General features: G+C 43.4%; 1 protein-coding gene across 1 annotated transcript; it reads right to left on the bottom strand.

Moving 5' to 3' along the window:
• Nucleotides 1-6,810: 6,810 nt before the first annotated feature.
• On the bottom strand, nt 6,811-7,746 carry LOC146079852 (olfactory receptor 6B9-like). The gene has a single exon (XM_083186512.1). The coding sequence runs from the start codon at nt 7,744-7,746 to the stop codon at nt 6,811-6,813; it is 936 nt and encodes a 311-aa protein (XP_083042638.1).
• Nucleotides 7,747-23,518: the final 15,772 nt, after the last annotated feature.

Below are 23,518 nucleotides of genomic sequence, written 5' to 3'. Positions count from 1 at the left end.
CTATGGCCACAAATAATATGGGAGTGGTTTCATATATGGGAATACTCTGTACTTGTTTAGTTTCATGGCGGCAGCACAAGGACGCTGAAGCTTTGAATATTGGCAGATTGCCAGACTGCCTTAAGCTACGCTATCAGCGTAGCAACTGTTTGAATTCTGGCAGCTTGCCAGCTGCTTACTTGTTTAGTTTCAGGGCGGCAGTGCGAGGACGCTCTAGCTATGAATTCTGGCAGCTTGCCAGCTGCTTAGTTGTTTAGTTTCACAGCAGCAGCTTGTGCCGCCTTACTTCTGTAATGTACGATATCAGCGTGCTATGCTGACTCCTCCAAGGCAGCCCAGCGCTGCTACTCCTAAGCTCCTGTGAAGCCTAGTGAGCGCCTCTCACACAGCACTTGTGCCCGCATGATATCCTCTCTCCTTTGGAGAGGGGATCATGAGGGCACTGGCGGAGAGGCGCTCCATCTTTGTGATACGTATGAGCATCTCAGATGCTCCAGCAGCATTTGTCATGTCCTGGACTTGCTGTGTACCTGGCAGTGACCTGGGTGAGCCAGTTGAGGGCACAGGGAACCAGAAGCTTGGAGGTTTGAGGTATGTGAAGCTCATGCATGGAGAGATGGGGATGATGACCTTCTGGGGACACAGAGGATTGGCTAGACCTAAAGCAGAGGTGCGGAGTCTAAGCCGACAGTGGTATTCACCAGTGACCCCTGCAAGGGGATATGGACTTAGCTGTATAGAATAGAGCTTGACGCTGGAGAACTTGTAGGGGAACTGACAAGTTGTTCAAGACAAGGAGGAGTCTGGGAAGTTGGCTTTTATTCCTCCAGGTGATTGGTAATTAGCCGCAGGCTTGTAGCATCCGCCGCAGCAGCAGTACACAGGACCAGGAAGTAAGTTGGAGCTTACCTGGATCATGTGACCCACAATCAGGACAGGGAATGCACCTGGAGTCCTCTATCTTAAGTGACACAGGGAATGGCTTGTGAGACAGAGACATTGCGCCAAGGGCTGCCAAAGCTGATCTGTGGCGCAGATTACACCAGCGTGCCGGTAAGGAACACACGCGAGCGGCATGAGAACTGGGGTTCCTGACAGCAATGCAATGATACACTCTCATCTGTGTGCTGAAAGGTCATTGTGGGGCCACAATGACCTGTCAGCGTAGTGACTCGGCGGCACCTCAGTGCTGACAGTGCGTCTGAATTTTGCGTCTACTGCTTAGATGCTATAGTGTCCAAGTGGTACAAGCAAAATTGGCTACTGCTTGGACGCTGTAGCGTCCAAGTAGTAGATGCAAAATTCAGTATAGGTATAGGGGTACATAGGAGTGCAGAGTGCAAAACACTATTAAACCTGCTCACAATGACAGTAGTCGACATAACAGTTGTCGACCTTGTTTATTCCACCATCCATGCCATCCCCGAGCGTGGCGAGGGGACGCGGTATGCGTCCTTCCGACATTTTCATACTCCCACCATCCACGTTGGATTTTATATACTGTAGTGTGGAGAGCGAAGGGAGCCACGAGCCCGAAGCATGGCGAGCGCAGCGAACCCCGCGTGGGGACACGGATAACTTCACATGTATTCCGCTTCCGCTCGCCACGCTTCAGGCTCGGTGGCTTGCTGTGCTCGCCACACTATATAAAAATCAACTCCACGCCGACGTGGATAGTGGGGGTATGAAAAGGTCAGGAGGATGCGTACCGCGTCCCCTCTCAGGGCTCGCTGTGCTGGCCACACTTCGGGAAGGCGTGGATGGTGGGAGTGTTTCAGGAACACATTCACAACTGCAAAATCATACACCTGAGACAGTAATGACGACATGTGTTAACTGTTTACTGTTTTTTTGGTAAAAGATAAAGATGAAGGAGGAAAGAATTGATTACATGAGAATACAATTAATTAGAAGAACAATAAAAAGACAGAAAAAAACAAGATAATCTAGGAAAAAGTCATTATTGAGGAACAACAGTGCCGTCATCAGCACTTGCAGAGGAAGCAGCTGCAGATGTAGATGCTGTCAACTCAGGCTGTGCGGTGTCAACTTTGTCAGCCTGGGGGAGCAGGGTCAGCACCTGTAGAATGCGCTTAGAGGGGTCTTCCGTGCCAAGAGTCTTCCTCCAGATGTATTCCTGGAGGTATGAGCCCAGGTGATGATGCGCGATCCCCCTTTGGCGCTTATTCAGCCACTTACAGGATCCCCACAGCCTTTCAATGTTCTGCCTATGCACACCGCTCTCTGGATCCACGAAGTGTAATCGATTATTGACCCTGGCATAATGAAAGCCAGCCTGCTCTAGCTGGTTGGTCTGGTATGCCCTCCAGCAGTCACTGTATATCGTGGTCCCTGGGAGCACGTGCCTCTCGATGGCAGCCATGAGTGTGCTGGCATCCCGCCTCTCAACTGCCGTCAAGAAGCACTCTCCGGTAAGTCTTGAGATGCCACCAAAGACCCACTGCTGGGGCATTAGGCATCCAACATTGGCCTTTCGACGGGAAAAAAGGCTCTCATCGACCTCCACTATGGTGCCTGGCCAGCCAATCATCTGCTGAGGCTGTGACAGGAGGTCGACAGCACAGGCCTCCAAAAGCAAACTGTTGTACTGGACAGTGGTGGCCTGGGACACGGAAAGGTGGTGTTTGCAGAACCGCTCACTGGTCAGCTCCTCCGTCCAGCAAAATACAAAATACAGGAGGGTCAAAAGGTCAAGTGACATCCTGCAAACCACTGAGCAGCCCTCAAACTGACCTTTCTGCCACAGGCCCTGATATGGCAGCTCCATAACTGGTCCCTAACAGAGAGCCTCATAGGGTGTCCATTGGGGCAGGTTTGGGTCTCAGCCAGGAAATGCTGCCCCTGCAGAAAAGACACTGCCTCCTCCTCAGTCTGAGGCAGGGTGAAGATAGTCAGCCTCTCTGCAGCCATCTCTGTGATATGGTACGTCTGCCTCTTACAAAATACAAGAACTGACTGACGTCATATACTGTACGTACAGTGACTAGGCAACATCTGTTCGCTCATACAGTTACTTGGCAACATCTGGGCGTTCAAACGCTCATACAGTTACTAGGCAACATTTGCGCAGTCAAGGCAGTCTGGCAAGCTGCCAAGATTCATAGCTAGAGCAGGCTCGTTCTGCCGCCACTGGAGTGTCTGAGACACTCCTATGTATCACAAAGATGGAGCGCCTCTCTGCCGGCGCCCTCATGATCCCCTCTCCACACAGGAGGTTAGGAGTAGCAGCGCTCCCTTCACAGGAGGTTAGGAGTAGCAGCGCTGCTGTCCTGAAACTAAACAAGTAAGCAGCTGGCAAGCTGCCAGAATTCAAACAGTTGCTATGCTGGTAGCGTAGCCTAAGGCAGTCTGGCAAGCTGCCAATATCCATAGCTTCAGCATCCTCATGCTGCCGCCATGAAACTAAACAAGCACCAAATATTCTAACTAACTTATTTAACCCCTTGAGCGGTGGGTTTTGCTGGGGCAGGACAAACCTACCCAGGCAGGTTTTTCCTGCCCCAGCAAAATCCACCACAGATAATGAGAATCCGCCCCACCTCCCCCCCTCACCTCCGCTCCCCCCCCCCCTCACCTTCACTCCGGCGTAAGTAACCTGGGAGCTCCCCTACCGTCGCTGCCCCAGCCGCCTGTCAGTGATCACACAGGCGGCAGGCTCGGGGATGTTTCACGGCGGCTCGGGAGGACTCAGGTGCATGAACTCTCCCCAGTACCCCCGAGCCGCCACAAACATCCCCGAGCCTGCCGCCTGTCAATCACTAGAACTAATGGCGGCGGGGCAGGGGAGCTCCGGCGTACAATCGCCAGAGCTGAGAGGTGAGGGGGATTGAGGGGAGGGGACATCAGAGCGGCCACTAGGGGGGGTGCCCGGACAGGTGATGCGCCAGTGGTGCACACCTGGACACCACTGGCACACACCTTCATTTTAGTGGTATGTCCAGAAATTTTCCGGGACAGCCCGCTGCGGCAGCACAGCTCAGCCCGAGAAATTTCCGGGCATACCACTCAAGTGGTTAAAGCATTTACATATATGGTGGAACACATTATTCAGCAGTTCTGGCGGCTTGCTGCCATGGAGCATCATGGTGCAATGTATATATTTAAAGACTATACAGTATTGACAGAAGCAGGTGATGAGGCTTGGATGGCAATGTCACTTTAAGTCCTTTAAATTATTACTCAATTATTATGTCCATTAATTTAAATCTTCATCTTGTGCAGAAAGATAAATACATTTCCTCTCAACACCTGCATGTATAATCTGGGCCTGGACTTGGTGGCATTTTTTCTGAGCCTGCTGACCAGCAGCCATGTAAGTTAACATTTTTGGTATTTACTCCATTTTGCCCTGTGCTTCGCTTTAAGAGCAAACTTAGGAGGCGTAATATACTATGCCAGACTTATAAAACAGAGACACCCACCTGCTTTGCTGGCTACTTAACACCAAACAACAAATACATTTTACAGTGGTAAGGTGGCCCTTTAAGGGTGGCTGCCCTTTTACAGACTGCTATCAATTCCAAGTTGCCCTATTTTTACTAATAATAGAACGTTTCAATAAACCTTTTGATGAAAATAGGGACTGTTCCCTAGGTGAGTTTTTGTCCAAATGATGTGTTGCTGAAACTTATTAAAGATACCTTTATGTGAACATCTCCTAGTAAGACTAGGTGAGTCCTACCAAGGTAGCCGTGTGAACAGGAATAAGAAACCCCTGTATATTTAACACAAAGATTCTCTTTTTTCTTTCCCATGGATGGATACTCTGGATGGAGTGTTCCCCCTGAGTAAGAGAATCGGATAGATCCTGGAAATAGCGCTGTGAAGATCAATTCTCTTTTTTGCAATATATGTAAATTTTGGATCTGGTATCCCAAATTTTTGTTTCTTTCAGCCACAATTTTTGTATGAGTGCAGATGGCTGCAATTATCCCTTTTGTTGTAGATCCCAGCACATAAAATCTTCACCACCAAAATCTTTATCCTCAATATCTTCATTAATGATTGTAGGAAGTCCTGCATGAATTTTGGTAACTCTTCCATTCTCCAGGACTCCTCAGAAGAATCCTTAAGTGCTAGGCCTGCTGCCAGTTTTATTGAGGCATACTACTGACAACCTCTTAGGAAAACTAAGAACCTCATAGCAAAATGGCTTACCTTACTTATACCTCATTTACACTGAACATCAAATTACTGGGTGAAGCAGTTCTACCAAGTAATTCAGTGTGAAGGGGTCAACCTGGGTCTTAAATCCCGGGCCGCCAAACCTGCTTTTTACCAGGGTTGAAAACCCGGAATTTGCTACCCAAATTGACCCTTTCACACTGGAGAAATACATGTGCAATTCAACAAATAACTGGGTTGACATTTTTAACCCAGTTATTTGCTGCTCGGTGTGAAAGGGGGTCAGACTACACCCGGTAAAATGACCCGGCACTCAAAATGCTGGGTAATTACCAGGCCAAATGTCTGAAAGTGGTATTAGACTCTCCTCAGAATTTGTGATTTCTGATAATGCCACAAATATTGGGAAAGCATTACAGCTGGGTGAATTAAAACACTTCGCATATTTTGCTCATGCAATCAACTTGGTAGTACAGAAGGTTTTTTAATGACGGGCAATCAGTGGATTCTGTCTGTGGATCAAACAACTCTGGGCCATTTTCAACATTCAGCAGCATGCAGAAGTTTGCAGCAGTTGCAATAAAAGTTCTATCTGTCCTCCCACCACCTGAAGCAAGAGGTGGTAACAAAGGTATAATGCCACTAAGCTTTCCCAAAAGACCCAGTGGTGATACAAACACAAAATTTGGACAACTGATCTAAGAGAATTGCCAAGAAATTGATAAAATGATAATTGAAAGCGATAACTAACTCCATCTGATATGGTCACCTTCCAAAGAATAAAGGATGGTTATTTTATTGACAGCATACAAATAGGCATGTCCCTTTAACTACTGAAAGAAAAAAATTCACTTTGAAGGACATTGTACAAAATGGTTTTGCAATTTTGCTCATCCCCCAATGTGTACTCCAAAGGGGTTTAACGGTGAACGTTTTAATCACTGCAATTATCTTCTCTTTAATCTCTAGTTTATCCAAGATACAGAATACTTTGCACCTTGCATGTAATTTGATGTTTGTGTTAACTGTGTTTAGCACTTTAATAAAATATATATGCCAAGTAAATATAGTAGGGGATACTTTAAATGTATAGGAAGAGGGGCCCAAAACGGTTATCTTGCCGAGAGCCAATATGATGTTAATCTAGTGCTCCATAGCTTAGTCCCACAAGCTCTATACTTAGTGCAAGACACTGCCTGAAATCAGATGGATCTCTAAATACATTCAAATTTGCATAGTCCGTTAATCTGCTTAAAAGCCTACAACCCATTCTCTATATGCCACCCAGTTACACACATCCAGCCTAGAGTCAAGATGAGATGCAACACAGTTGCTTACAACGTCAAATCACCACTACTTGGTCATAGTTGTGTAGAATGCCATATGCCTGCTTATTGCTAAAATTGGCAAGATCCATCCTCAAAATGACTTGTTTTCAATTCTGCATTGGCCCTCCTGTCTGCTCTATTGTTAAGGGAATAATTGGAGCATAACAATGTTAGTAGAGTTGATTTAAAATCAAATTACAACAGATTGTTAGTGATTATGCAATTATTTTAAATTTGCATAGTTTAGCCTCAGTTGTAACAAAAGGTTCATATTTCTGTATTTTTTTCATATAAATCATGATAAAATCATGATTAGGTCAGCTACCATTTAAATTGTTTAATTTTTAATATATACTAATTTCCATATGATCTCTTGAACTTCTTTGTTCCTTAGACAGTAAATCATTGGGTTGAGTAAAGGTGTTATTACTGTGTAAATAACTGATATTAGTTTGTTGTGATCAACAGAACTAGCCCTGCTTGGCCTGGCATACATGAATAGAGTGGCTGCATAGAATATAATCACCACAGCCAAATGAGATGTACAAGTAGAGAAGGCTTTCCGACGCCCACTGGATGTTGAAATATGGAGAATGGTGACCAGAATGCAAGCATAAGATATAAAAGTTAGCAACAAAGGGACAAGAAGAATTATTAAGGCAAGTACAAAGTCAACAAGTTCAGCCAACTTCATTTTAGCACAGGCAAGATTAAGTATGGGAGATATGTCACAGTAGAAGTGATTTAAAATATCAGAATGGCAAAAAGTTACATGGGAAATGTAGTAAACTTTAATCATTGATATAATGAAGCCAGTAAACCATGATACTAAAGCCAAGAGGAGACAGAAATTCCAGTTCATGATGTTAATGTAATGCAAGGGATTGCATATAGCTACATAACGATCAAAGGCCATAACAGCCAATAACACACACTCTGTACATGCCAACCCAAGGAAGAAATAAAGTTGTAACATACAAGCACTGTATGATATTTTTCTGCTTTCCATTATAAATATGGCAAGAAGCTTGGGCATAATGACAGTCACATACCATGCTTCTATGAAGGCCAAGTTCCCCAAAAAGAAGTACATTGGTTTGTGCAATTTGGGACTAATCCAAGTTATCATAATGATCAGCAGGTTTTCTATAATGGTTGAAAGATAAATTAAGAGGAAAATTATGAAGAGCAGAATCTGAATTGGCCGAGAAGTTGGGAATCCTAGCAGGGTAAAACTGCTGATTCTTCTGGTCATGTTCGAAATGTCTTCCATCCTGAAAGAGAGCTCCTATCACTTTATAGATGTTATTGTTATATGATAGTAAACTATCCAATTACAATTTAGATGGATATAATTGTTGTTTTTATAGATTTCCTATTTGAATCCTTCTTTTCAGTTTTGAAATGACAATAAATATAAATAAGTTTTAGTTATCTAAATAGGGATTTATATTTCCTGCAGACCCATAATCGAGACAATTCTGAAAGTCTGAAATAATAAAAATTGTGAGCAACTGATTCTAATTAGTGATATTGAAGATTTTTATTGAAATTCAAGTTAGGATTTCTGCACTTCGGGCCTTGGCGATTACATTTTAAAATAACATTGCTGTGACATAATGCTGTTAGCAGTCTGGGCCAGATTTAATAGGCTTGAAAAGTAATAAAAGATTAATAAACCATGTGCCATGTCACAGGCTGTGTTTGGTAAATGACAGTTAGGAGATGATTGGTTAGTGGTTTATCACTCTTCATTTTATCACTTTTCAGAGCTTAGTAAATCTTGCCCTCTATGTGATTTCTATACTAAAGTGTTTTTTGCAATCTGTTTAAAACCAGGTGTATATAAAGCCTGATTAAGCACAATCTATGGATGTAAGAAACCTTCCCTTGCCTCTCAGTTTGCCCTGCTGCATTTGAATGTGCCATACAAATTATTCATGCATTTGAGAAGCTGTGGGCAGTCCAGGATGGAAATGTAGTAGTAATTAGTAGTTTGGTTGACTGGTCCTTTCCCATCCTTCTGCTATTCCTTCTTTAGTCTAGTCTAGACCAGAGATGGTTGCTGATGAGAAGGAACCTCTGCCGGGGGAGCCGCAGAGGTAATCAGCTGGTCGCAAGCTCCTGCGACCAGCGATTAGAATGGGACTGAAAACAGGAGTGCGCACCCGGCGATTTATCGCCGGGGCACACTCCCATCACTGGCAATATGGTCGCCAGCGATTTCAGCCCCTATCGCCCCGTGTGTACACAGCTTTAGACATTTATTACCAATGTTGGGAAGCATGCAACATAATTGTGAATTGTGCCATTTGGTTTTTGAATAGGTTCTGGTGTTCAAAAATATACAATAAATTACACAATTCAATAAAACCAAGGATAACCTGTTTAAGCCAATTCAATTTATTTCAGCAATGTGAAAAATTAACACAGTAATGTAATACTTCTCTACACAGTAATGTTATTATTTAGTAGTAACATTGAAAACTATAAAGTACGATCATTTAAAATAGCATTTTATATTACCCCCTGTCCTGGATTTCTAACCATGACTAGCCTCTGGTCAATATACCTTCTATTTCTATTTTTTATTGGTAGTCTGCATAAACTTTCAACTTGCCTATTAAAGCAATGTTAGTTTCTGCCCTGTGATTTCATTTACCCTCATGGAATTGCTGAATTATTCACTGATGGTCATGACACAGAAGCATTTTAATTAACCATTTAAAAAAAATTTGGGTGGATTTACCCTTTAATTATTTTCCACCTTGATGTACTGTATTACAAGATACAGTACAGCAGCAGATGTCTTGTTATATGTGTTGGGTCCCTTTTTTTTGATCAGCAGACTAGTCCCCATATTTTTGTGGAGAGTAGAAAAATGGCAAATGTATCAAACTCCAAAATTTAGCTTACCTCCAATTAGCTAGCCACATCTCTCAAAACAATAGCCTTGGTTGCCTAAAGTGATTACAAAGTGATCACTTTACTTTTTGGATTTCCCAGGATCTTTGCATGAGTTTTTGGACATTGCTCAAAAGATGATTTGTGATTGTCTCAATATGCAGTGTTAAGAAATTATAACTAGCGGAGAAAAAAATGTGAGGATTGATGAATATGATCCATTATATTAATTCATGTACTGTAAACCTGATCACTGAACACCATTTTCTACAGATATTGGAGTTATTTGTGAGAAATTACAAGAAATGATAACAGTACACCAGTAAAATGAATCCCTGAGTTCCAAATGGTGCAAAAATAAGTATTCAGAGAACTAAAATTCACAAAGAATACAAATGGAAAAACACAACTCAGTATTTGCCTTTTTATTCTAAGTACTAATAACAGCAATATTAGTTGAGTGAAAATACTTCATAAAAATATAAACAACAGTATATTATTAACATATAATTACATATATACATAGTAAATAAGGCTGAATAAAGACGTGCGTCCATCAAATTCAACCTTTGGTTAGAGTTCATGATCTATTTGCTACATCCCTTTTATAAACCATCTAATTTGATTTCATTTTAGACAGGTTGTGATTGTTGTTTGTACCCCTGGATGTTTTTACCCAATAGATCAGTGGTTCCCAAACTTTTTTGAATCACGGCACCCTAGAGCATCAAAATATTTTCAAGGCACCCCTAGGCCAAATGCTTCTTATCGAGAAATTCAGAAAAAAAATATTAAATTAAGTGCATTGTGTTTATATGTCACAGTTATGTGGTGAGGGACAGAATTTGCTTCTGTTTGTCCACATTTTTTATGATTGGCAGCCACCAGCACTGGTTTTGCCTGGTACATTGACCAAAAATAATATGAATTGATCTTGGTCCACCAACCCAAGGCACCCCTGCAAGTGTCCTGAGGCACCCCAGGGTGCCTAGGCATACAGTTTGGGGACCACTGCAATAGATGTTTGACCAACCTTATTTTAGATGTATTCATTGTGTCTGCCGACACCACCTCTCCAGGAAGAGAGTTCCACAATTGAACTGCACTGACCGTAAAAAAGTTTTTTTCTTCTAAGGGTGTGAAGCATTCTCTCCTCTAGTCTAAACACATGCCCATGTGACCTAGGTTCCTTCCTCAGATCAAAAATGGTGCCTGACAGTTCCTTATATTGGCCCCTGATATATTTGTACATGTTTAGCATGTCTGTAAACAGCTCTTTTCTACAGTAAACAATCCCAATTTGTTTAATCTTTCTTTATAGCTTAATTTCTCCAACCCTTTTATTAGCTTTGTCGATCTTCTTACTTTTGTCTTAATTGCTATTTTATATAGTATGTAAGATATGTTTAAAGTATGTTGTATCCTGTTTCAGTTGCTAAAAAATTCTAGAACAAAATGTACAGATGGAGTGCCTCTCATTATTGCCACCAGCTCGCCATCGCCAAGGTTTTGGCGATCCACTTTTCTTCTTGCGCTCCCGTCTGCCTAGAGGCGTGGATGCTCACCATGCAATACAAATCACCACCACTGGGTGCCTAATGCTCCACCAATCTAGGGGCAGATTGATATACCGATGGAACCCCGCCATTCATCGAGCTGCGCTTACACGTACTACAGTAGGAAGTACCTGTAAATAATAATTAAACATTAAACATTAAACAAAATTAGACATTAAAGTAGTGTAGAACATTGGGACAGTAAAGTACAGTAGTGTAGTAAAACAGTGAACATTGGGAGTGTCTGAGATGCTGCCGCTACTCAGGTTTCTCCAACAGTACTACAGCTGCCTCTGAATGGTAGCACTCTACAAATTGTACACATCACAAGTGACATAGGGTAGTGTATATCTGCACTGCTCTGCACGCTGGAAACCCGTGTTTGATTACCATGTCAAATTTTTTCTTTCATTGAAATATTTTTGAAAGTTATATTTAATAAAAGTAGACATACTGTACGTAAAATAACCTACCTGTTTCCATAAAACCTTTTTTGTGCGAATCCATACGCAGGAACCACAGCGTGTGTTTAAGTACTGTATTACGCATAATAGAAACATAGAATTTGACGGCAGATAAGAACCATTTGGCCCATCTAGTCTGCCTGTTTTTATCCTTCAGGTAATCTCAACCCTTTTTAATCCTTATTTCTTTGTAAGGATATTCATATGCCTATCCCAAGCATGTTTAAATTGTTCTACTGTTAGCCTCTACCACCTCTTATGGGAGGCTATTCCACTTATCCACTATCCTTTCTGTGAAGTAATTATTTCTAATATTTCCCCTGAACCTACCTCTCTAAAGTTTCAGTGCATGTCCTCGTGTTTTATTACTTCTTTTCTTTTGAAGAAAATTTCCCTCCTGTACTATCTTAAAACCCTTGATATATTTGAAGATTTCTATCATGTCCCCCCTTTCCCTTGTCTGCTCCAAACTATACATGTTTAGATCTTTTAGTCTTTCCAGGTAAGTTTTGTGATGTAGGCCATGCACCATTTTAGTTGCTCTTCTTTGTACACTCTCTAATGTATTTATATCCTTCTGAAGATATGGTCTCCAGAACTGGACACAGTATTCCAGATGAGGCTGTACCAATGACCAATAAAGTGGCATTATGGTGTTTGTACTACTGTTGCTCCTTCCTGGAGCCAAATGAACTGAATCAGCCCCATGAACGGAATCAGCCTCATGAACTGAATCAGCCTCATGCATTGCGTTACTGTAGCAGTGAAAAGTCTTCCAGGGAGGGGAGGCTGGGGGTTGAATTGAGCTGAATACATTACCTGCAGCAATGCTCCCGTAACTCATGTTTCTCCAACAGCGCTGGATGAATCACACTGCCTCTGAATGGGAGCACTCTACATACACATCACCAAGTACTGTAGCGTAGAGTAGTGGATAACTGCGCTGCTCTGTATGCTGGAAACCCATGTTCGATTACAGTGTAATTTTTTTTCTTTTTTTTCTTTTATTGAAATATTTTTGAAAGTTATATTGAATAAAACTCGACATACTGTACATAAAAGAACATGTTTACATAAAACCTTTTTTGTGCAATTCCATGCGCAGGAACCACAGCGTGTGCTTTAGTACTGTATTACACATTATGCATCTGGTGTTTGTACTACTGTTGCTCCTTCCTGGAGCCAGATTAACTGAATCAGCCTCATGAACTGAATCAGCCTCATGCATTGCATTACTGTCTCAGTGAAGAAGTCTTCCAGGGAGGGGGGAGGGGATCTGTATGACACCTGTTTTATAATATGAATGATCTGCAATATCAATTAAAAGTATTAATGTGTATAAATGCTACAGTATGGTATGCACACTCTGAAAAAAAATAAGTTTGACAATAGCACATCATAAAATGTATATTATGCTTTTGTTATTTTATTATCACACATAAAATTACATTTTCTTAGACATAGCTTCTTCACTTAAGAAATTTTAAAAACATAATTACAATCTGCATTTAGAACAATAAATATGGCATCAAAAAATAAAATATATTTAAATTTCTAATTATAATTTTGAATTTTATCTCTAATTGCAAAAATCACAGGAATTGTGATGCATGCTTGCCAACATTTTGTAATCCATTTCCAAGGCTACTTCTTGCTGAATAGATCAAAGGGGGGAGTGCAGGGAATACTGCATCCCATGCCCCATCTGTGTAGGTGCCTCCTGGCAGGAGCACACTGACATCACTAGTTTTGCATCTAATGCTGCAGCCCAGGCATGTCCAAACTATGGCCCTCCAGCTGTTGTGAAACTACAAGTCCCATTATGCCTTGCCACAGCTTTACTATTAGGGAATGCTAAAACTATGGCAAGGCATGCTGGGATGTGTAGTTTCACAACAGCTGGAGGGCCACAGTTTGGACATGCCTGCTGTAGCCACTCAAAATGTGAGTAGGACAGTCAGTACGCAGTGCAGATGTACCAACAGAGCTTCCCTCTTGGAATGGCTCAGGTTGAGAGGTATGCACACTCTAATATATATCTTCCCCCATGCTCCCCTGTCTTAAGTGGCCCAGGCCTTCCCAAAGCTCAATTAAGCCCTGATGACATAGCAACTACTCGACATGGTAATAGAGTAATGTTATACTAAGAAAAGTAATTATAGCAAAAATCTAATAATAATACTTGCCAATTGTATTAGTTGTAGTAGTATATACTTATAGTTCTAAATTTGATTAAAAACAGTATAATAAAAACAGATACATATACATCTAATGCCCAGAGTAAGTAGTATTTTGCACCTTGTCACATAAAATATTATAACCATTATGATATATTAAAACAAATATTAATTATTTGGAACTGCAGACAATTGTGAAAATTGATGTTCAACCACTGATTGTCTATTTTTATTTGTATTATGTTCAGATCCACCCCAAAAAGTAAATAGTATGAATTACCTTATCTCTGGTGTTACCTGCAAAAAAATATTAATGTTTAAATAAACAGCCATTGAAAGACCTCAGTACATGGCTACAGCATAGGAATATTCAGTTTTATCAGGAAAAAAAATTATTGCCATGCAAAGACTTCAGCTACAGAACCATAAAACAATCACATCTAGACCAGTCACAACCCTGGTATTTATGCCAGTTTATTAAGGCAAATTCAGACAACTGGGAGTTGAATACAATTTAGGCTACTAACTAGATAAATTTGTTTAAACTCCTGTGGGATAAAATCCAGGCTGATGCCAAAGAACACAAAAGAAAAAAAAGGAAAAAAGTTTTTCAAAATGCAGTAATAGAAGTTTTTACAAAATGCAGTATAAGATTAAATAGTATACTGTATTTCAATAATATAGATATTTGTTTTTTGCAGATATACGAAATGCAAATGTATCAATATAAAGTCATTTTATTGTTTGCTCTTTCTTGCTATGTTAAAAATGAAATCACAATGCTAATGAGGTTTAACCCCTTCCCGACATTTGACGTATATATACGTCATGGCCGGGATGTACTTCCCGACACATGACGTATATATACGTCATGACTTTAAACTGTCACCGCGTCTAGGGACGCGGTGACAGAGGGACGATGTCTGCTGTCCCTGACAGCAGACATGTCCCAGCATGCCCAGGGGGGGTGGCGAAGCCTCCCCCCCGTCGGCGATCGCTGCGATTGGCTGTTCAATGTGAACAGCCAATCGCAGCGTTTTCCTGTGTTACCGGCGAATCAGACGCTCAGTAACACAGGGATCAATCACCGCCGGGTGTGAGGGGGCGTGAGGGGGTCACCGGTGATGACCACACCTCACCCCACCTGCCCCCAAGGCTGTGATTGGTCCGTCGGACCGACGGACCAATCACAGCCATGGCGCGTGATTTAAACTAACGGTGACTGCGCTGCAGACGCCATTCCGGTCTGGAATTGCGTGCAGAGCGGTCACCGTGCCAATCTGTCGTGATATACTGACCTGATCCTTGCCTGATACTTACCTGATCACCGCTGGTAGCGTGCTGCCAGCAGCTGGATGCTTCCTGGATCTTGTGACTTCCTGTGTGCTGCTGCTGCAGTGTCATAGAGTGACAGATAGTGAGAGATAGTGAGAGATAGTGAGAGATAGTGAGAGATAGTGAGAGATAGTGACAGAGAGTGATAGAGAGTGCTATATTTTGTGTCTGCTGCCCCCCCTTTTGTGCTGATCAGTATATCTGTGCTGATCAGCAACTTTTTGGGGGTGCAGGGTTTTTTTTTTTTATATATATACCTGTCAGTTGCACCAAAGGTTGTGCTGCCTGTGCAACTGACTGATGCCCCCCCTGCTGCCCCCCCTTTTGTGCTGATCAGTATAAATTAACCAATCAGTTTTTTTTTTTATATATACCCTGTCAGGTTGCACCCACAGTTGTGTGCCTGCTGCCCCTCACTGCTAATCAGTGTTGCATCACTGCATCACTGATCTGCAGTTTGTTTTTTTTGGAGAGTGCAGTGGGGTTTTGTTTTTAAACCCACGTTGCTTTTGTGGGTGTCCTGTGGCCGCTGAGCGCTGATCAGTGACGTACATCACTGAACAGCATTTTTGGCACAGGGTTGATATAATTTTTTTTCTGCAGTTTTTTTAAATTGTTTTTTTTTTTGGAGAGTGCTGTGGTTTATTTTTTTTAAATTGTTTTTACGCCCACGTTGCTTTTGTGGGTGTCCTGTGGCCGCTAAGCGCTGATCAGTGAAGTACATCACTGAACAGCATTTTTGGCACAGGGTTGATATAATTTTTTTTCTGCAGTTTTTTTAAATTGTTTTTTTTTGGAGAGTGCTGTGGTTTATTTTTTTTAAATTGTTTTTACACCCACGTTGCTTTTGTGGGTGTCCTGTGGCCGCTGAGCGCTGATCAGTGACGTACATCACTGATCAGCATTTTCGGCACAGGGTTGATCTATTTTTTTTTGGGGGGGGGATCAAATTCCTGTTGCCTTTGAGCGCTGTTCAGTGACGGACGTTACTGACCAACATCTGTGCTCAATTTTTGGCGCAGGACCTTTTTTTTTTTTTTTTTTTAACCCCTTCAAGGTTGTACCAAAAGCTGCCTTGAAGTTGCTGAGTGACGTACATCACAGATCAGCATTTTTGCCACAGGGTTGATCTAATTTTTTTTTTTTTTATTGGGATCAAATTCCTGTATAAAGTATATTTTTTTTCTGCACTACATACACACTACACACTACATACCCCCCGTGTTAAAATAAAGTTTGTACCCCCCCTACACTATACACGTGTTGAAACATTACACTTACAGAAACACAAAAATAAAAATGGCATCCTAAATGTCATCCCAAATGTCATCCCAGTCATCCAGAAGAATGTATTCAGCGGAGGAGGCATATGCCATGCTTGCCTCTGACTCTGACACAGCCAGTGATGCAAGCGGGGAATTTGAAGGATTCGTCTTAACCTCATCTTCCTCCTCTAGTGATGAGGGACCCCCTCAAAGACGCCCCCGTAGAGCAGCTGAGACCCCCCCCCCAAATGATTGATCCCGTATGGACCCCACCACCAGAGAATTTTGAGCCCCAGGTTCCTGAGTTTTTGGCCATCCCAGGAATCCAATTTGATTCAACAGGTCTCAGAGAAATTGACTTTTTCAAATTATTTTTCTCTGATGATTTTATAAATTTAATGGTGGACCAAAGTAATTTATATGCCCAGCAGTTTATTGCTCAAAACCCCACGTCATCATTTGCTAGGTGGACCCCTGTAGATGCAGTAGAGATGATGACGTTTTGGGGTCTGGTGTTACATATGGGCATAGTAAAAAAGCCAGAAATTAGGCAATATTGGAGTACAGATGTTCTGTACAGCACCCCACTTTACCGTATGGCCATGGCTCGGACTCGTTTTGAGACAATCCTTAAATTTTTACATTACACCGATAATGCACAGTGCCCACCCAGAGATGATCCCACCTTTGACCAGCTATTCAAAGTCAGGCCGGTCATTGATCATTTCAGTGCCAAATTTGCAGAGATGTACATCCCTGAAAAATTTATTTGTATCGACGAGTCCCTTATACATTAAATTCCGCCAGTACCTTCCCAGTAAGAGGGCAAGGTATGGCATAAAAATGTATAAACTGTGTGAAAGCACCTCAGGGTACACCCACAGGTTTAGGGTATATGAAGGGAAGGATTCAAGAATTGAACCGCCAGAATGCCCCCCCTCCCTCGTAGGTGTTAGTGGAAAAATTGTCTGGGATTTAGTGCACCCCTTCCTGGATAAAGGTTATCACCTCTATGTGGATAACTTTTACACTAGCATCCCCCTGTTTAAGGCCCTTGGTTCAAGAGGTACAGCAGCTTGCGGTACTGTGCGCAAGAACCAAAGAGGCTTCCCAAAAACGCACATTGCCCAAGTACTGAGAAGGGGTGAAAGCAGGGCACAATCCACCGAAAATATGTTGTTGGTCAAATATAAGGACAAGAGGGATGTCCTTATACTGACAACAATTCATGGAGACAGTACCACCTCCGTCCCTGTACGAGGTACCAGTACCCACACCTCAAAACCTAATTGTATCCTAGATTACAATAAGTACATGGGCGGAGTGGATCTTTCAGATCAGGTACTGAAGCCGTACAGTGCCCTGCGGAAAACAAAAATCTGGTACAAGAAGCTGGCCGTGTATATCATCCAGATGGCACTGTATAACGCTTACGTGCTATTCCGTTCTACCAGCCAGAGGGGGACATTTATGCACTTTCAAGAGGAAGTCATAAAGGGCCTAATATTTGGGAACCAGCAGGCAGAGGGCCCCAGTACTTCTAGTACTGGCCCCCGTATTGTACCAGGGCAGCATTTTCCTAACGAAATCCCCTCCACTGCAAGAAAGGGCAGGACACAAAAAAGGTGCAAAGTTTGCTATAAAAAGGGAATAAGAAAGGATACTATTTTCCACTGTGAAACTTGCCCCGACAAACCCGGCCTATGTATAAAGGAGTGTTTTAAAATATACCACACATCTATGGATTATTAGGTTCATCATTTCACCGTGCTTCGGGGGTCTTGCTAATGCCACATAGCACCCACCATTCATTCCACCAGAATCTGAGCTGCAAAATCCAAAAATCACTCCTTCCCTTCTGAGTCCTGCCATGCACCCAACTGGTATTTTTTGGTCACATATGAGGCATTGCCATACTCGGGAGAAATTGGGGCACAGATTTTGGGGTGCTTTTTCTCCTTCATACCTTATGAAAATGAAAAATTTTGAGCCAGAACTGCATTTTTGTGTAAAAAAATGTAATTTTTCATTTGCACAGCCCAGTTGTATCAAAATTGGTGAAACCCCTGGGGGTTTGAAATGTACACTATACCCCTAGATGAATTCCCTGAGGGGTGTAGTTTGCAAAATGGGGTCACTTGTGGGGGGGTTCCACTGTATTGGTGCTTTGGGGGTCTTGCTAATGCGACATAGCACCCACCAACATTCCACCAGAATCTGTGCTGCAAAATCCAAATATCACTCCTTCCCTTCTGAGTCCTGCCATTTTTTGGTCACACATGAGGCATTGCCCTACTCGGGAGAAATTGGGGCACAGATTTTGGGGTGCTTTGTCTCCTTCATTCCTTGTGAAAATGAAAAATTTTGAGCCAGAACTGCATTTTTGTGTAAAAAATTTAATTTTTCATTTTCACTGCCCAGTTGTACCACAATTGGTGAAACCCCTGGGGGTTTGAAATGTACACTATACCCCTAGTTGAATTCCCTGAGGGGTGTAGTTTGCAAAATGGGGTCACTTGTGGGGGGGTTCCACTGTATTGGTGCTTCGGGGGTCTTGCTAATGCGACATAGCACCCACCAACATTCCACCAGAATCTGTGCTGCAAAATCCAAATATCACTCCTTCCCTTCTGAGTCCTGCCATGCACCCAAATGGTATTTTTTGGTCACATGTGAGGCATTGCCGTACTCGGGAGAAATTGGGGCACAGATTTTGGGGTGCTTTGTCTCCTTCATTCCTTGTGAAAATGACAAATTTGGAGCCAGAACTGCATTTTTGTGTAAAAAATTTAATTTTTCATTTTCACTGCCCAGTTGTACCAAAATTGGTGAAAACCCCTGGGGGTTTGAAATGTACACTATAACCCTAGTTGAATTCCCTGAGGGGTGTAGTTTGCAAAATGGGGTCACTTGTGGGGGGGTTCCACTGTATTGGTGCTTCGGGGGTCTTGCTAATGCGACATAGCACCCACCAACATTCCACCAGAATCTGTGCTGCAAAATCCAAATATCACTCCTTCCCTTCTGAGTCCTGCCATGCACCCAAATGGTATTTTTTGGTCACATGTGAGGCATTGCCGTACTCGGGAGAAATTGGGGCACAGATTTTGGGGTGCTTTGTCTCCTTCATTCCTTGTAAAAATGAAACATTTTGAGCCAGAACTGCATTTTTGTGTAAAAAATTTAATTTTTCATTTTCACTGCCCAGTTGTACCACAATTTGTGAAACCCCTGGGGGTTTGAAATGTACACTATACCCCTAGTTGAATTCCCTGAGGGGTGTAGTTTGCAAAATGGGGTCACTTGTGGGGGGGTTCCACTGTATTGGTGCTTCGGGGGTCTTGCTAATGCGACATAGCACCCACCAACATTCAACCAGAATCTGTGCTGCAAAATCCAAATATCACTCCTTCCCTTCTGAGTCCTGCCATGCACCCAAATGGTATTTTTTGGTCACATGTGAGGCATTGCCGTACTCGGGAGAAATTGGGGCACAGATTTTGGGGTGCTTTGTCTCCTTCATTCCTTGTGAAAATGAAAAATTTTGAGCCAGAACTGCATTTTTGTGTAAAAAATTTAATTTTTCATTTTCACTGCCCAGTTGTACCACAATTGGTGAAACCCCTGGGGGTTTGAAATGTACACTATACCCCTAGTTGAATTCCCTGAGGGGTGTAGTTTGCAAAATGGGGTCACTTGTGGGGGGGTTCCACTGTATTGGTGCTTCGGGGGTCTTGCTAATGCGACATAGCACCCACCAACATTCCACCAGAATCTGTGCTGCAAAATCCAAATATCACTCCTTCCCTTCTGAGTCCCGCCATGCACCCAAATGGTATTTTTTGGTCACATGTGAGGCATTGCCGTACTCGGGAGAAATTGGGGCACAGATTTTGGGGTGCTTTGTCTCCTTCATTCCTTGTGAAAATGAAAAATTTTGAGCCAGAACTGCATTTTTGTGTAAAAAATTTAATTTTTCATTTTCACTGCCCAGTTGTACCAAAATTGGTGAAAACCCCTGGGGGTTTGAAATGTACACTATACCCCTAGTTGAATTCCCTGAGGGGTGTAGTTTGCAAAATGGGGTCACTTGTGGGGGGGTTCCACTGTATTGGTGCTTCGGGGGTCTTGCTAATGCGACATAGCACCCACCAACATTCCACCAGAATCTGTGCTGCAAAATCCAAATATCACTCCTTCCCTTCTGAGTCCTGCCATGCACCCAAATGGTATTTTTTGGTCACATGTGAGGCATTGCCGTACTCGGGAGAAATTGGGGCACAGATTTTGGGGTGCTTTGTCTCCTTCATTCCTTGTAAAAATGAAACATTTTGAGCCAGAACTGCATTTTTGTGTAAAAAATTTAATTTTTCATTTTCACTGCCCAGTTGTACCACAATTTGTGAAACCCCTGGGGGTTTGAAATGTACACTATACCCCTAGTTGAATTCCCTGAGGGGTGTAGTTTGCAAAATGGGGTCACTTGTGGGGGGGTTCCACTGTATTGGTGCTTCGGGGGTCTTGCTAATGCGACATAGCACCCACCAACATTCCACCAGAATCTGTGCTGCAAAATCCAAATATCACTCCTTCCCTTCTGAGTCCTGCCATGCACCCAAATGGTATTTTTTGGTCACATGTGAGGCATTGCCGTACTCGGGAGAAATTGGGGCACAGATTTTGGGGTGCTTTGTCTCCTTCATTCCTTGTGAAAATGAAAAATTTTGAGCCAGAACTGCATTTTTGTGTAAAAAATTTAATTTTTCATTTTCACTGCCCAGTTGTACCACAATTGGTGAAACCCCTGGGGGTTTGAAATGTACACTATACCCCTAGTTGAATTCCCTGAGGGGTGTAGTTTGCAAAATGGGGTCACTTGTGGGGGGGTTCCACTGTATTGGTGCTTTGGGGGTCTTGCTAATGCGACATAGCACCCACCAACATTTCACCAGAATCTGTGCTGCAAAATCCAAATATCACTCCTTCCCTTCTGAGTCCTGCCATTTTTTGGTCACACATGAGGCATTGCCGTACTCGGGAGAAATTGGGGCACAGATTTTGGGGTGCTTTGTCTCCTTCATTCCTTGTGAAAATGAAAAATTTTGAGCCAGAACTGCATTTTTGTGTAAAAAATTTAATTTTTCATTTTCACTGCCCAGTTGTACCACAATTGGTGAAACCCCTGGGGGTTTGAAATGTACACTATACCCCTAGTTGAATTCCCTGAGGGGTGTAGTTTGCAAAATGGGGTCACTTGTGGGGGGGTTCCACTGTATTGGTGCTTCGGGGGGGTACTCTTTACCTAGAACGGCGCCCGCGATCAGAATCGCGGGCGTCGGGGGTAAAAAATCGCGGTAATCGCGGGCATCGCGGGTAAATCGCGGGTACATCAAAATCGGGTACCCGCGATTACCGCGATTTTCCCATAGGGAACAATGTTAAAAAGCCTGATTGACCGCGATTTTACTGTAAAATGCCTCAATGCCCGCGATTTTCCCATAGGAATCAATGTTAAATGGGCTACAGAGCCCAAATAGCCCCAATTAACCCTTAAATGTCCCCCCAATTTTTGTACGCCACCCCACGATCCACGCCAACCCGAAGCGTGGCGAGCGCAGCGAGCCCGCGAGGGGCGGCGGTACGCGTCCTCCGACCTTTTCATGCCCTACTATCCACGTCGGCGTGGAGTTGAGAATAGAATAGTGTGGCGAGCGCAGCGAGCCACCGAGCCCGAAGCGTGGCGAGCGCAGCGAGCCCCGCGAGGGGACGCGGATACCTTCACAGGTAAACGCGTCCCTTCGCGGGCTTCACAGGTGTCCGCGTCGCCACGGACACCTGTGAAGTCCGCGAGGGGACGCGTATAACTGTGAAGGTATCCGCGTCCCCTCGCGGGGCTCGCTGCGCTCGCCACGCTTCGGGCTCGGTGGCTCGCTGCGCTCGCCACACTATTCTATTCTCAACTCCACGCCGACGTGGATAGTAGGGCATGAAAAGGTCGGAGGACGCGTACCGCCGCCCCTCGCGGGCTCGCTGCGCTCGCCACGCTTCGGGTTGGCGTGGATCGTGGGGTGGCGTACAAAAATTGGGGGGACATTTAAGGGTTAATTGGGGCTATTTGGGCTCTGTAGCCCATTTAACATTGATTCCTATGGGAAAATCGCGGGCATTGAGGCATTGAATGCAAAATCGCGGTCAATTAGGCTTTTTAACATTGTTCCCTATGGGAAAATCGCGGTGATCGCGGGCATCGCGTCGCGGCCGTTTATGTGCTGCCCGCGATGTCGCGATCACCGCGATGGGCGCCGTTCTAGGTAAAGAGTACCTTCGGGGGTCTTGCTAATGCGACATAGCACCCACCAACATTCCACCAGAATCTGTGCTGCAAAATCCAAATATCACTCCTTCCCTTCTGAGTCCTGCCATGCACCCAAATGGTATTTTTTGGTCACATGTGAGGCATTGCCGTACTCGGGAGAAATTGGGGCACAGATTTTGGGGTGCTTTGTCTCCTTCATTCCTTGTGAAAATGAAAAATTTGGAGCCAGAACTGCATTTTTGTGTAAAAAATTTAATTTTTCATTTTCACTGCCCAGTTGTACCAAAATTGGTGAAAACCCCTGGGGGTTTGAAATGTACACTATACCCCTAGTTGAATTCCCTGAGGGGTGTAGTTTGCAAAATGGGGTCACTTGTGGGGGGGTTCCACTGTATTGGTGCTTCGGGGGTCTTGCTAATGCGACATAGCACCCACCAACATTCCACCAGAATCTGTGCTGCAAAATCCAAATATCACTCCTTCCCTTCTGAGTCCTGCCATGCACCCAAATGGTATTTTTTGGTCACATGTGAGGCATTGCCGTACTTGGGAGAAATTGGGGCACAGATTTTGGGGTGCTTTGTCTCCTTCATTCCTTGTAAAAATGAAACATTTTGAGCCAGAACTGCATTTTTGTGTAAAAAATTTAATTTTTCATTTTCACTGCCCAGTTGTACCACAATTTGTGAAACCCCTGGGGGTTTGAAATGTACACTATACCCCTAGTTGAATTCCCTGAGGGGTGTAGTTTGCAAAATGGGGTCACTTGTGGGGGGGTTCCACTGTATTGGTGCTTCGGGGGTCTTGCTAATGCGACATAGCACCCACCAACATTCCACCAGAATCTGTGCTGCAAAATCCAAATATCACTCCTTCCCTTCTGAGTCCTGCCATGCACCCAAATGGTATTTTTTGGTCACATGTGAGGCATTGCCGTACTCGGGAGAAATTGGGGCACAGATTTTGGGGTGCTTTGTCTCCTTCATTCCTTGTGAAAATGAAAAATTTTGAGCCAGAACTGCATTTTT

This window comes from Crinia signifera, chromosome 1, assembly GCF_055691185.1.
Source record: "Crinia signifera chromosome 1, ASM5569118v1, whole genome shotgun sequence".
Classification (NCBI taxonomy): Eukaryota; Metazoa; Chordata; class Amphibia; order Anura; family Myobatrachidae; genus Crinia; species Crinia signifera.
The sequence above is the reverse complement of the archived record's forward strand: the minus strand, read 5'-3'. Positions and strand labels throughout refer to the sequence as shown.